Genomic DNA, 12778 nt, shown 5'->3' with positions numbered 1-12778 from the left:
GCTGGTGTCAGAGCTCCAAATACCAGGTGAAAAGTGTTTTTACCCAAGGGAAGGATACTTCCAGGACAAGACCTCTCTCCGTGTCCCTATTCCCCTGCCATGTCAGTTTTCAGAAAGCCTGTAAGGCAAGGCAGGGAAGCTGACCTCCTGGATGCCCTGAGAAGCCTACAGAGGTCAGAGGTGCAGAGTCAGCTTCCCATGCGGTTCTGGGAAACTGGGAGATGAGCGGTCACAGGAGGCTGCCAGCTCCGTGGCCGTGGGAGTGCCTTGCTCCTGTCTACCCACCTCACAGTGATCCCAGCAAAACACCGCAGAGAAAGTAAGGAAACGAGAATGATTCATAAGACAAGAAATGACCATCTTTCCTAAATATTAAGGAATAAAACTACACATTTAAATTTTCTGCATTTAACTCTATTTTCATTATTTTATCCAGAAAAACAATAGTACTTTGGTCTTTAAAAACAGTATATGTTTGTATTGTTCAACACACATGAAAACTTTTAAGTATAATATATTCCAGAAGGTCCCTCAGAGAATGCCTTTTATAGCCTTAAACTGCTGTTTTATCCTATTCCCATAAAGTTGTAAACAGGAAATGTCTTGCCTTTTAAAATAAAGGCTTACTGCAAAAGAGTAAATAGTTGAAATATGTAGCTTGTGGAAATGCAAGCGTGGCGGATTTTCAGATCTTTATGAGTGTTTAAGATGTTTTTAAAGCATTACTAACTTTTTTTCCTTGGAAGTCAAGATTTTTATTTGCAAATAAAAAAAGCTGACCATGATTAGCTTAGAGAGGAAAAGAATTCACAAATACCAGAATCAATAAAGCATTACTACTTGATAGCATTGTGAAACAAACTTAATTCTTCAACTTATATTCAACACCAAATATTTATCAAGCACTGATTAAACTTTGATAAGTACATACTCTTTCATCTTATCATTGATAGTAGGATTTTTCATGTGATAATAAGAGTAGTACAGTTGAAACTTTATTTGCAGTGGTAAAATAGTGGTTAACAACCCAAACCCTGAAACAGCAAGTAATAGAATCAGTCCAACAGGTATGTTACAGAGCCACCGGAGGAAAAAAAAGTCACTTCTGAAGAATATTTCAGGGCAGATAGAAAGGGTTGGAATGTAATGGAGAAGAAAATAAAACACTGAAATTTCATTTATTGTAAAATATATATATATACAATTAAGCTAAAAACGAAGAGGAACTAAAGAGCCTCTTGATGAAAGTGAAAGAGGAGAGTGAGAAAGCTGGCTTAAAACTGAACATTCAAAAAACTAAGATCATGGAATCTGGTCCCATCACTTCATGGCAAACAGATGGGGAAACAATGGAAACAGTGAGAGACTTTATTTTCTTGGGCTCCAGAATCACTGCAGATGGTGACTACAGCCATGAAATTAAAAGACGCTTGGAAGAAAAACTATGACAAACCTAGACCATGTATTAAAAAGCAGAGACATCACCTTGCTGACAAAGGTCCATCTAGTCAAAACTATTGTTTTTCCTGTAGTCATGTATGGATGTGAGAGTTGGACCATAAAGAAGGCTGAGTGCCAAAGAATTGATCCTTTTAAACTGTGGTGTTGGAGAAGACTCTTGAGAATCCCTTGGACTGCAAGGAGATCCAACCAGTCCATCCTAAAGGAAATCAGTCCTGAATATTCATTGGAAGGACTGATGCTGAAGCTCCAGCTTATGTGAAGAGTTGACTCATTGGTTAAAGGCCCTGATGCTGGGAAAGATTGAAGGCAGGAGGAGAAGGGGACGACAGAGGATGAGATGGTTAGATGGCATCACCGACTCAATGGACGTGAGTTTGAACAAGCTCTGGGAGTTGGTGATGAACAGACAAGCCTGGCGTGCTGCAGTCCATGGGGTCGCAAAGAGTTGGACACGACTGAGCAACTGAACTGATCTGAAGCTAAAACAAAAAACAAAACTAAGCAATTTTTCTTTGCGTGGTATAGAATTAACCATATTTTTTTGTTGGTTTTAAACAATGAGCATGTGTTGAGTGAGAGAAAAGATTTTAAAGGGAGGTGACTTAATTCTTACAAAGCAACTCTAGCTCTCTGTAGTAACCCTGTGTCTTACAATTCTTTTAAATGGGCATTCCTGCTAGAAACCTCACAAAGTCAGTGGGCAAGTGAAATAGCTAATAGTGGTGGTAAGCAAAAGGAAAAGTTAGGAAAAAGAAACAGATACCTGAAGTAGAAGTTTCTGGGAGGTATAGGGAGGAAGAAATGTCTAGACTCTTAATTAGCTTGAAGGAAGACTGAAGTAGAAATGGAATGGAACCTTGAATGACTGAAACTCCCATTGGTGGCGGTACTGTATCATGTGAGTGCAGATTTGCAGGCCAGGGCTACCTGAGACCCAGGATTGATATTTACTGCTTAATAAAGCTCCTTCATTGCTTATATGAACATGTTGGCTTAACCTCTCTAGGCCTTTTCTTTACTGGAAAATGTGCTAAATGCCTTACATGGATTGTTTTTAACCTTCACATCAACTCAGTAAGATTGCTATTATTAAGCCCATTTTATAGATTTAAGGAAACTGAGCCTCAGAGAGGTTAACCTGAGCAAGGTCACAAAGCTCCTTATGCTTTGTGGATACCCATACTTTTATGACTCCAAAGCCCAAGCCCTTTGTCCTAGTTCACGCCTTATACAAAAGTGTGTGTACACTATCATATTACCTGCATGCAGATAGTATGTTACCAGGGGGAGGGGAAAGATGGTGGCAATTAGGGCAACGTTGAGAAGTACGTTGAGTGCCGTTGCTTCTTCAAACCAGCATTCCCTGAGATGTACAATATTTATTGATAAGAATTGTTCAGTCGCTCAGTCATGTCCGACTCTTTTGCAGCCCCATGGACTGCAGCATGCCAAGCTTTCCTGTCCTTCACCATCTCCTGGAGCGTGCTCAGACTCATGTCCATTGAGTCGGTGATGCCATCTAACCATCTCATCCTCTGTCATCCCCTTCTCCTCCTGCCCTCAATCTTTTTCAGCATTAGGGTATTTTCCAATGAGTCAGCTCTTTGCATCAGGTGGCCAAAGTATTGGAGTTTCACCTTCAGCATCAGTCCTTCCAATGAACGAACATTCAGGACTGATTTCCTTTAGGATGGACTGGTTGGATCTCCTTGCTGTCCAAGGGACTCTCAAGAGTCTTCCAGTTCCTGTCTTGACCAAATCTATTGATATTAATAGTACAGAGGAATTTAGTTCTGCCCTGGAGCTTGCCTACCACCCCCTGCTCTCTCTTCTGTATATGTCCAAAAATATGACCCTAAAGATGAAGTCTGCAACAAAACAAAGGAAAAGTCTCCCGTTTCCAGCACTAACCCCATTGAAAGTAGGTGGGAGGCCACGGGCAGGGGCAACAGTGATGGAGAGGTTGCAAGTACCAAGATTTTTTTCACTGTATATTTAAAATCAAGATAATCAATTATCCCATGTATTTGGGAGAACTGTGTGATCTACACATCACCGGTTATTTGAAGAGGAGAAGCCTGAGTTAGATGGAACTGTAAGCCAGTTAGTCTAGTGCTGTCTTAGGATGTCTTGGGCTTCCCTGATAGCTCAGCTTGGTAAAGAATCTGCCTGCAATGCAGGAGACCCTGGTTCAATTCCTGGGTTGTGAAGATCAGCTAGAGAAGGGGCAGACTACCCACTCCAGTATTCTTAGGCTTCCCTTGTGGCTCAGCTGGTAAGGAATCCGCCTGCAACGCAGGAGACCTCGGTTCGATCCCTGGGTTGGGAAGATCCCCTGGAGAAGGGAAAGGCTGCCCACTCCAGTATTCTGGCCTGGAGAATTCCATGGACTGTATATTCGGGTTGCAAAGAATCGGACTCGACTAAGTGACCTTCACTTTCACTGTCATACATAGATAAGGCTATCAGGCCACTGCCTGCCTAGACTGTTCCTGAGCGCCCACCTGGAGATAATTATGCTTCCTTTCTTCATCTTGAATGTATTTTTACATATTTGTGAAATAAGGGGGGAAATGTTGCCTTTTGAAAATTTTTATAGAAATGCAATCCCCTCTTTCCCCATATAAACCTTTAGAAGAATATAAGTAAAGGATTACGTCAAGGTTGCCCCCACCTCCCGCCAAGCTGAGAATGAGAAAGAATAAAAACATAGATGTAGAAGGCAGTGGATGTAACTACATAGAACTATTTAATCTCAAAGCTCCAAGGGTTTTTCTCCCTACCTGTGAACTGACCCCAGCTATGGGCGAAGTTGTCCTCTTTCAGTCACTCAGTCGTGTCCGACTCTTTGCAACCCCAAGGACTGCAGCACACCAGGCTTCCCTGTCCTTCACCATCTCCCGGAGGGGGTGCTGCAGAGAGTCCTTTGGGGCTAAGAGCTCAAGGAGGCAGACAGACAAAGTTTTGGGAAGAACAACTTTCTCACCACCTACTCTCTGGGACAGTGACCCAATGTGGAGTGGCAGAGGAGGCATCCTAGAGCTGTGGCTTTCATGTAAGACACGTGCCATCAGCAGGTCATGAAATCAGTTTAGTGTGTCACTTCAGTCTTTGAAAATGGAATAGAATAAAAGCAAATTGAAGTATCAGAGTGTGTCCCAATAGTAAGATGAGTATCACTTTGTAGGGTATGTGGGGGTGTGTTTACCGATAAAAGATGTAAAATGTATTTCTTACTGTGGATCTCCATACAAATGTTTGGTGGATCCTTATCTAAAGGACCTACCCTGGTTCATGACCCTTTAAGCCCCTTAAGGGGACACAATAGCCTGAGATGACCACTTGAGAGTGTTTTCAGCCACACACTTTCCAGCCATCCCTGTAAATAGTTAAAGGAGCTGGACTGAGCATCTGAGAACCTTCATTTTGTTAAATATTTAGAGGCTTCCTTTCCCTTCCATCTCTAATTTCTACATTGCATATTTCTGCAAGAGCTTTTATAGATCGAAATGATAGAATTCATTCTTTTAAAGGTTACAGTTTAGCAGTGTTTAGTATAGTCCCAAAATTGTGCAACCCTTACTTCTATTTGATTCTAGAACATTTCATTACCCCAAGAAGAAGCCCCCCCAAAATGTTCTGGAATTAAAACTTGTGGTGATGGTTGCACAACCTCGTGTCTTCATGGAACACACTGAATTGTACTCTAAAAGGACAAATTTCATAATATGTGAATAATATTTCAATTTTTTTTTTAAAAAAAGGAAAAACATCCATACTCATTAACATCATCACCTGTCACTCCAACCCCCAGCCATGGCAACCTTTAATCTGCTTTCTGTCATGACAGATTTGCCTGTTCTGGATCATCACACATTTATGGTCTGTTGTGACCAGCTTCTTTCACTTAGCATAGTATTTATGTTGTAGCATCAATCAGTACTCATTCCTCTTTATTGAAAATAGCATTCCAGTGTGTGGATATGCCACATTTTTTTGCGCATTAATCGATTGATGGACACCTGAAATGTTTCTTCTTTGCAGCTGCTATGAGCATTCATGTACACATTTTTCTGTGGACATAAGTTTGCAGTTCCCTTTGGCATATATCTAACGGTGAAATTGCTGGGTCATATAGTAACTTGTGGGGGCTTCCCAGGTGGCGTAGTGGTGAAGAATCTGCCTGCCAGTGCAGGAGACCCAAGAGACACAGATTCAGTCCCTGGGTCAGGAAGATCCCCTGGAGAAGGAAATGGCAACCCACTCCAGTACTCTTCCCCGGGAAATCCCATGGACAGAGGAGCCTGGCAGGCTACAGTCCATGGTGTCGCAAAGAGTCAGACATGACTGAGTGCACATGCGTATTAACTTGTGTTTAACTTCCGAGGAACAGCCAAATAGCTATTAATGTTGAACTTCTCTTCATGTGCTTATGAGCCATTTATAGATGATCTTTGGGAAAATCCTTTGCCCATTTTTTAATTGATTTATAGCTGGTTTTAGAAAAGGCAGAGGAACCAGAGATCAAATTGCCAACATCCGATGGATCATGGAAAAAGCAAGAGAGTTCCAGAAAAGCATCTATTTCTGCTTTATTGACTATGCCAAAGCCTTTGACTATGTGGATCACAATAAACTGTGGAAAATTGTGAAAGAGATGGGAATACCAGAACACTGATCTGCCTCTTGAGAAATTTGTATGCAGGTCAGGAAGCAACAGTTAGAACTGGACATGGAACAACAGACTGGTTCCAAATAGGAAAAGGAGTTCATCAAGGCTGTATATTGTCACCCTGTTTATTTAACTTATATGCAGAGTACATCGTGAGAAACGCTGGACTGGAAGAAACACAAGCTGGAATCAAGATTGCCGGGAGAAATATCAATAACCTCAGATATGCAGATGACACCACCCTTATGGCAGAAAGTGAAGAGGAACTCAAAGGCCTCTTGATGAAAGTGAAAGTGGAGAGTGAAAAAGTTGGCTTAAAGCTCAACATTCAGAAAACAAAGATCATGGCATCCGGTCCCACCACTTCATGGGAAATAGATGGGGAAACAGTGGAAACAGTGTCAGACTTTATTTTTCTGGACTCCAAAATCACTGCAGATGGTGACTGCAGCCATGAAATTAAAAGACACTTATTCCTTGGAAGGAAAGTTATGACCAACCTAGACAGCATATTCAAAAGCAGAGACATTACTTTGCCAACAAAGGTCCATCTAGTCAAGGCTATGGTTTTTCCTATGGTCATGTATGGATGTGAGAGTTGGACTGTGAAAAAAGCTGAGCGCCGAAGAATTGATGCTTTTGAACTGTGGTATTGGAGAAGACTCTTGAGAGTCCCTTGGACTGCAAGGAGATCCAACCAGTCCATTCTGAAGGAGATGAGGCCTGGGATTTCTTTGGAAGGAATGATGCTAAAGCTGAAACTCCAGTACTTGGGCCACCTCATGCGAAGAGTTGACTCATTGGAAAAGACTCTAATGCTGGGAGGGATTGGGGGCAGGAGGAGAAGGGGACGACAGAGGATGAGATGGCTGGATGGCATCACTGACTCAACGGACGTGAGTCTGAGTGAACTCCGGGAGTTGGTGATGGACAGGGAGGCCTGGCGTGCCGCGATTCATGGGGTTGCAAAGAGTCGGACACGACTGAGTGGCTGATCTGATCTGATCTGATTTGTCATTTTATTTTTAGATGTAGGAGCTCTTTATAGTGTATGGTGAATGTAAAGTCTCTTACCCAATTTGCAAACATTTTCTCCCATTCTATGGGTTGTTTTCTTTGATAGCGTACTTTGAAGCACAAAGGCTATAATTTTTATGAAGTCCACTTTATTTTTTGTTGTTGTTCCTAGTGCTTTTGGTGTTGTAGCTAGGAAACCATTACCTACATGTACAAAGATGCATGTATGAGAAGGTTCACTGCACTCTCTGAAATACTAATAAAATGTAAAGAAACTGTTCATCGAAAGGAATATGATTAAATAAATTATGACACACACACCCCTAAAAGAAACCATTGCTTAATCCATGGTAGCAAAAGCTTTTGTCTGGGTTTTCTTATAAGAGATTTATAGTCTTAGCTCCTCCATTTAGTTCTTTATGATGTCTTCTGAGTTAATTTTTGTTTATGGAGTGAGGTAGGGATCTGAATTCTTAATTTTTAAACCTGGATATTTAGTTGTCCCAGCATCATTTTTTGAAAAAACTGTTCTCTCCCTATTTAAGTGTCTTGGAGCTTACATTACATGTTCGAATAAATGCATACAGCTTAGGAGAACAAATATTACCAAAGCCAAATTTACCCACTATTTGGATTTTTCTTAATATGTTTAACACTCTCTGTTCCTTTGTTTCTTCATGAGGGAATGTAGAAAATTGATCTTTCCAGCTATGTGTGTCTTAGAATGTCTGTGAAGGGAAGGGGGGGAAAGAATACCAGAGTAAAAAGTAGTAATTCCATAAAAAATTTTTTTCCAGGATGTAATATCACACAGAACCAAACTGAATAAGAAAAAAGGTGGAGAGATGGAAATACTGAATAACATTGACAACCAAGGGATCAAAAGTTTGAGTAAGGAGAGGAGAAAAACACTGGAAACCTATCAGCAGCTTTTTTATCTTTTACAGGTGAGAATAATTTCTTTCACTGTGACTTGTGGGTAAATGTTATGTTCCATGTTGATGTTTTACAGCAGATCTTCTCCCATGCTAAGGCTATAATAGTTTACACATTCTGAGCGCTCCTAAGGACCAAGTATTATTCTAGGTGCTTCACATACGTTTTCTCATTTTAATTCCTACTACAGCCCTGGGCACCTTCAGAAAATGACTGATTGTTATTCTCATTACATGTGAGAAAACTGAGACCCAGTAAATGGTGATGAAAGGGTATGGGGACCCTGGCAGTTGACTTAAAGCTTGTTCTGCTTTCCATGACTACGTTACGCTCCAGTTATCAGCTTAGACAATATAAATCTACCAATAACATAAGCAGATGCTGTCAAACATGGGAAAATTATGTGAAAACCAGATCAGTGCCAGAACCAGCCTGCCCTTGTTTTGAGGAAGGAGCTGGGGAGTTTGGATTAGGGAAATAGGGTTCCTTTTTTTTTTCATTATTTCCATGACATCACTCTTCTCTAAATGAACAGTAATTTTCCATTGCTTCCTGAGTGTGGGTGAGAACTCAGCTGAACTGGTTACAGCTGGACTCTGGTGGACCAGTTTTGTTTGTTTGTTTGCTTGACCATTGATTAACCTCATCCGCCCTCCGGCACATACAGTGAGTCCCTAAGGGAACAGTTAGAGATAGAAACAGGGCCTCCCCTAAGACGAAAACTTTCCCCAAAACGGTGGATCATCACCGGACTTCCTTGAAAGTCCGGTGTTCCTGGGGCCGCTGCTGGTGGCCCTGATCCCGTCAAGGCTTGGAGATGCTTGAAATCTTTGCTTGAGGATCTCACTGGCATCACGTGCACTGAGAACACATTGCCCAAACCCTAAGTGAGGGGTAACTGCCCCGCTGAGAGAAAAGATTGATTTGGTAGAGTTGAGCGTGCTCTGCTTAGAATAGACTGGAGCACAGGTATAGTACCCCAGATGTCCACGAGGTGGCGGCATTGAAGGAAAAATGTTAAAACAAAATTGTCCTTGGAATCCACTGCTTAATGACAGCTTGCTTTCCAGAAAGAAGAGGGTCTCACACTGGGTGGGGAAGATTTTTTGCCTGCTGAAATTAGGTTAATGTTCATCCACCAGCTAGAAATTTAATCTTAGGCATTTACAATTTTTGACATCTGTTAACTTACTGTGGTGTTGGAGAAGACTCTTGAGAGTCCCTTGGACTGCAAGGAGATCCAACCAGTCCATTCTGAAGGAGATCAGTCCTGGGATTTCTTTGGAAGGACTGATGCTAAGGCTGAAACTCCAGTACTTTGGCCACCTCATGCGAAGAGTTGACTCATTGGAAAAGACTCTAATGCTGGGAGGGATTGGGGGCAGAAGGAGAAGGGGATGACAGAGGATGAGATGGCTGGATGGCATCACTGACTCGATGGATGTGAGTCTGAGTGAACTCTGGGAGTTGGTGATGGACAGGGAGGCCTGGCGTGCTGCGATTCATGGGGTCACAAAGAGTTGGACACGACTGAGCGACTGAAATGAACTGAACTGGACTTCCAAGTGTGTGAAGCTTCTTCAGGAATTCGTTTTCCGATGTTGAATTTTGACAGAATTTGTGACATTTAGGAAGGTGAAAATTTAGTCATTCGCCTAAAGATCCCCTGGAGGAGGGGATGGCAACCCACTCCAGTATTCTTGCCTGGAGAATCCCCATGGGCAGAGGAGCCTGGCGGGCTACAGTCCATGGGGTTGCAAAAAGTCAGACACGACTGAGCGACTTGGCACACACGCACACTAAGATTTGTATAATTTACGCGGCTGTGTAAATGGAGGCTCACTAATGGAAATGAGAAAAAACACTGGAACATGTCTAGAATAATTCCACAAGTTTTATTCCCTAAACTATCCAAAACGGATAGAACCATAGCATGACCATTCAGTTGTATCGACTGAAGTGCCAAAACACCATGATTTTTCTTCACCTTTTCTTCTCTCTGCTTTGGAGACATTAACCCAAGACTAACGAGGAAACTCAGAGAAGGCAATGGCACCCCACTCCAGTACTCTTGCCTGGAAAATCCCATGGACCTAAGAGCCTGGTGGGCCACAGTCCATGAGGTCGCTAAGAGTCGGACACGACTGAGCGACTTCACTTTCCCTTTTCACTTTCATGCATTGGAGAAGGAAATGGCAACCCACTCCAGTGTTCTTGCCTGGAGAATCCCAGGGATGGTGGAACCTGGTGGGCTGCCGTCTATGGGGTCGCACAGAGTCAGACATGACTGACGCAACTTAGCAGCAGCAGCAACGAGGAAACTAGAGAGAAGCAAATGGTATGGACCTTTCACCTCTGGAAATTCTTATGCAAAGCAGACTGTCAACTAGTACAGGTTTTGCTGTGGGCTTGGGGGAGCCTGGTGGGCTGCCGTCTATGGGGTCGCACAGAGTCGGACACCACTGAAGTGACTTAGCAGTAGCAGTAGCAGTCTCTTCAGTGTGAGCCTAAAGTTTTTAGCTCATCTGAGAGGAGTGAGGAGTGGTCTTCTTCATTTGTAATTTTCCTTTCATAAAAGCCCATATCTTATATGGGAAAAGAATCACCCCAGAACTCTCAGAAAGTTCTCCTGAGATCCTTATTCATAACATTTCAGCCAGTCATTACAAGCTTGAGAATAAATCTAAGTAGTAAACTGAACTAGAATTCGGGTTTTCTTAAAAATTTTAAAGCTGAACTTCTTGAGAATATTAAATACTGGTTTCCCATGTGTTTTTTTTACGTGGAATACAAAAGAAAAGGACAGTTTTCTTTTCTCACTGGAAGGAAGATGAAGAGTAAGACTTGCATTTCTCTGTCACTTTTTTTTTTTTTCTTCTAACCTCTGATTAGTGTAATTCCTTCAGTAAAACCACACCAGCACAAAGTCTGGTGCTATATCTCTTGAACTCCATCCTCACCTGAGCTCCTTGTCAATTTTGTTTTTTTTTTTAATTCTTATCAATCTTTAAAACTTGTCAATCTTTTTTTTCTTATCAGTTTCTTCTGGCATTTTCCCCATGACCTACCCTGAACTTTACCCTTCAGCCTCCTTGCCTTGCTCGTCCTTTCTCATGCTTTGTAAAACATCATGGCCGGGCTTCCCCGGTGGCTCAGTGGTAAAGAATTTGCCTGCTAATGCAGGAGACACAGGTTCCATCCCTGGTCCATGAAGATCCTACAAGCCACAGAGCAACTAAGCCCATGGGCCACAACTACTGAGCCTTCACTCTGGAGCCCGTGCTCTGCAAGGAGAGAAGCCACCACACTCAGAAGCCCGTGCCCTGGATCTAACAGTAGCCCCCGCTGCTTACTCCAACTGGAGAAGGCCCACACACAGCAACAAAGGCCCGGCACAGCCACAAATAGAATGATCTTTAAGATAAAGAAAAAGAAGTCCTTTAGAAAACATAAAATATTTTTTAAACCATTATGGCCATCCCATTGTCTGTCTTATACCCTTTGCTTTTGCTTTCTAGTCTCAGAATATAGACTGTGTTGATTCATTCATCAGTCCTTCTAAGACAGTCTCTATAGCTCAGCCCTTGATCCATTCTTGCCAGCCTCTTCAGATAGCCCAGCCACCCCCTCTCTCTTCTTTGTCTCTACAATAAATATTAATATGTGCCTTCAAATGGTGAACAGTATAACATATTCATAATGCAATTATACTCCATAAAATATGACATGATATAGTATATAAAATTTAAATCCTACCATAACTTTCTATTATAACTTCCTATAGCATAGTAGTGTTATTAGCTGCTACCTGTCTTAATATGAGCCAAATATTCTTCTGTGTGCCTCATACATAAGAATTCATTAAAGAATAAAGAACTGGGGGTCCTCTCTGCTTTAATAGTATATTAACATACAGTCTTGTGGGGGGCGTTTCGTCTTCTCTCTTTAGACCAATCCTTCATACCTGGCTAAGCTGATTTTCCAGATGCCACAGAACAAGTCAACTAAATTTATGGATACAGTTATTTTCACCCTGTACAATTATGCTTCCAATCAACGAGAAGAATATCTACTCCTCAAGCTTTTTAAAACTGCTCTGGAGGAAGAAATAGTGTATGTATATGTGTAAAAATACCAACACGGTTTGTTAGTGGTGGATTTCTCTGATTTACTAACGTGAGAGCTCACTCATTGGAAAACACCCTGATGCTGGAAAAGATTGAAGGCAAAAGGAGAAGAGGGTGGCAGAGGATGAGATGGTTGGATGGTATCACCAACTCAATAGACATGAATTTGAGCAAACTCCCGGAGGTAGTGAAGGACAGGGAAGCCTGGCGTGCTGCAGTCTGTGGGGTCACAAAAAGTCGGACACAACTTGGTGACTGAACGTCAGTTAGAAGTTATTTATACGTATTAAAATGTATCAAATTTCTTAAGAAACTTCTACATCATAGATATATTCAAGTACAACTTTCTCCTTTTCTAGTGCTGAATTAACTTTTGATTTTGCAAGTGTACAAAGCTTATTAAAGTCAGTGAGAGGGAATTCCCTGGTGGTCCAGTGGTTAGGACTTTGTGCTCCCACTGCTAAGGGCCTGGGTTCAATTCCTGGTCAAGGAACTAAAATCCCACAAGCCATGCTGTGTGGCCAAAAAAATAGAAAAAGAGAAAAAAGTCAGTGGGGAAAAA

At 41.9% G+C, this 12778-nt stretch overlaps 1 protein-coding gene across 1 annotated transcript in view; it reads left to right on the top strand.

Annotated features, from left to right (window-relative positions):
* The window catches only part of IQGAP2 (IQ motif containing GTPase activating protein 2), a 306733-nt gene that overhangs the window by 256590 nt on the left and 37365 nt on the right, over positions 1 to 12778 (top strand). Inside the window, exons 22-23 of the mRNA XM_006051068.4 lie at positions 7951 to 8100; positions 12039 to 12202. Of these exons, the coding sequence (XP_006051130.3) occupies positions 7951 to 8100; positions 12039 to 12202 (314 nt within the window). The remainder of the gene's footprint in view (positions 1 to 7950; positions 8101 to 12038; positions 12203 to 12778) is intronic.

Source organism: Bubalus bubalis, chromosome 11, assembly GCF_019923935.1.
Source record: "Bubalus bubalis isolate 160015118507 breed Murrah chromosome 11, NDDB_SH_1, whole genome shotgun sequence".
Classification (NCBI taxonomy): domain Eukaryota; kingdom Metazoa; phylum Chordata; class Mammalia; order Artiodactyla; family Bovidae; genus Bubalus; species Bubalus bubalis.
Note: the sequence above shows the minus strand (reverse complement) of the source record. Positions and strands in the feature narration are given on the sequence as shown.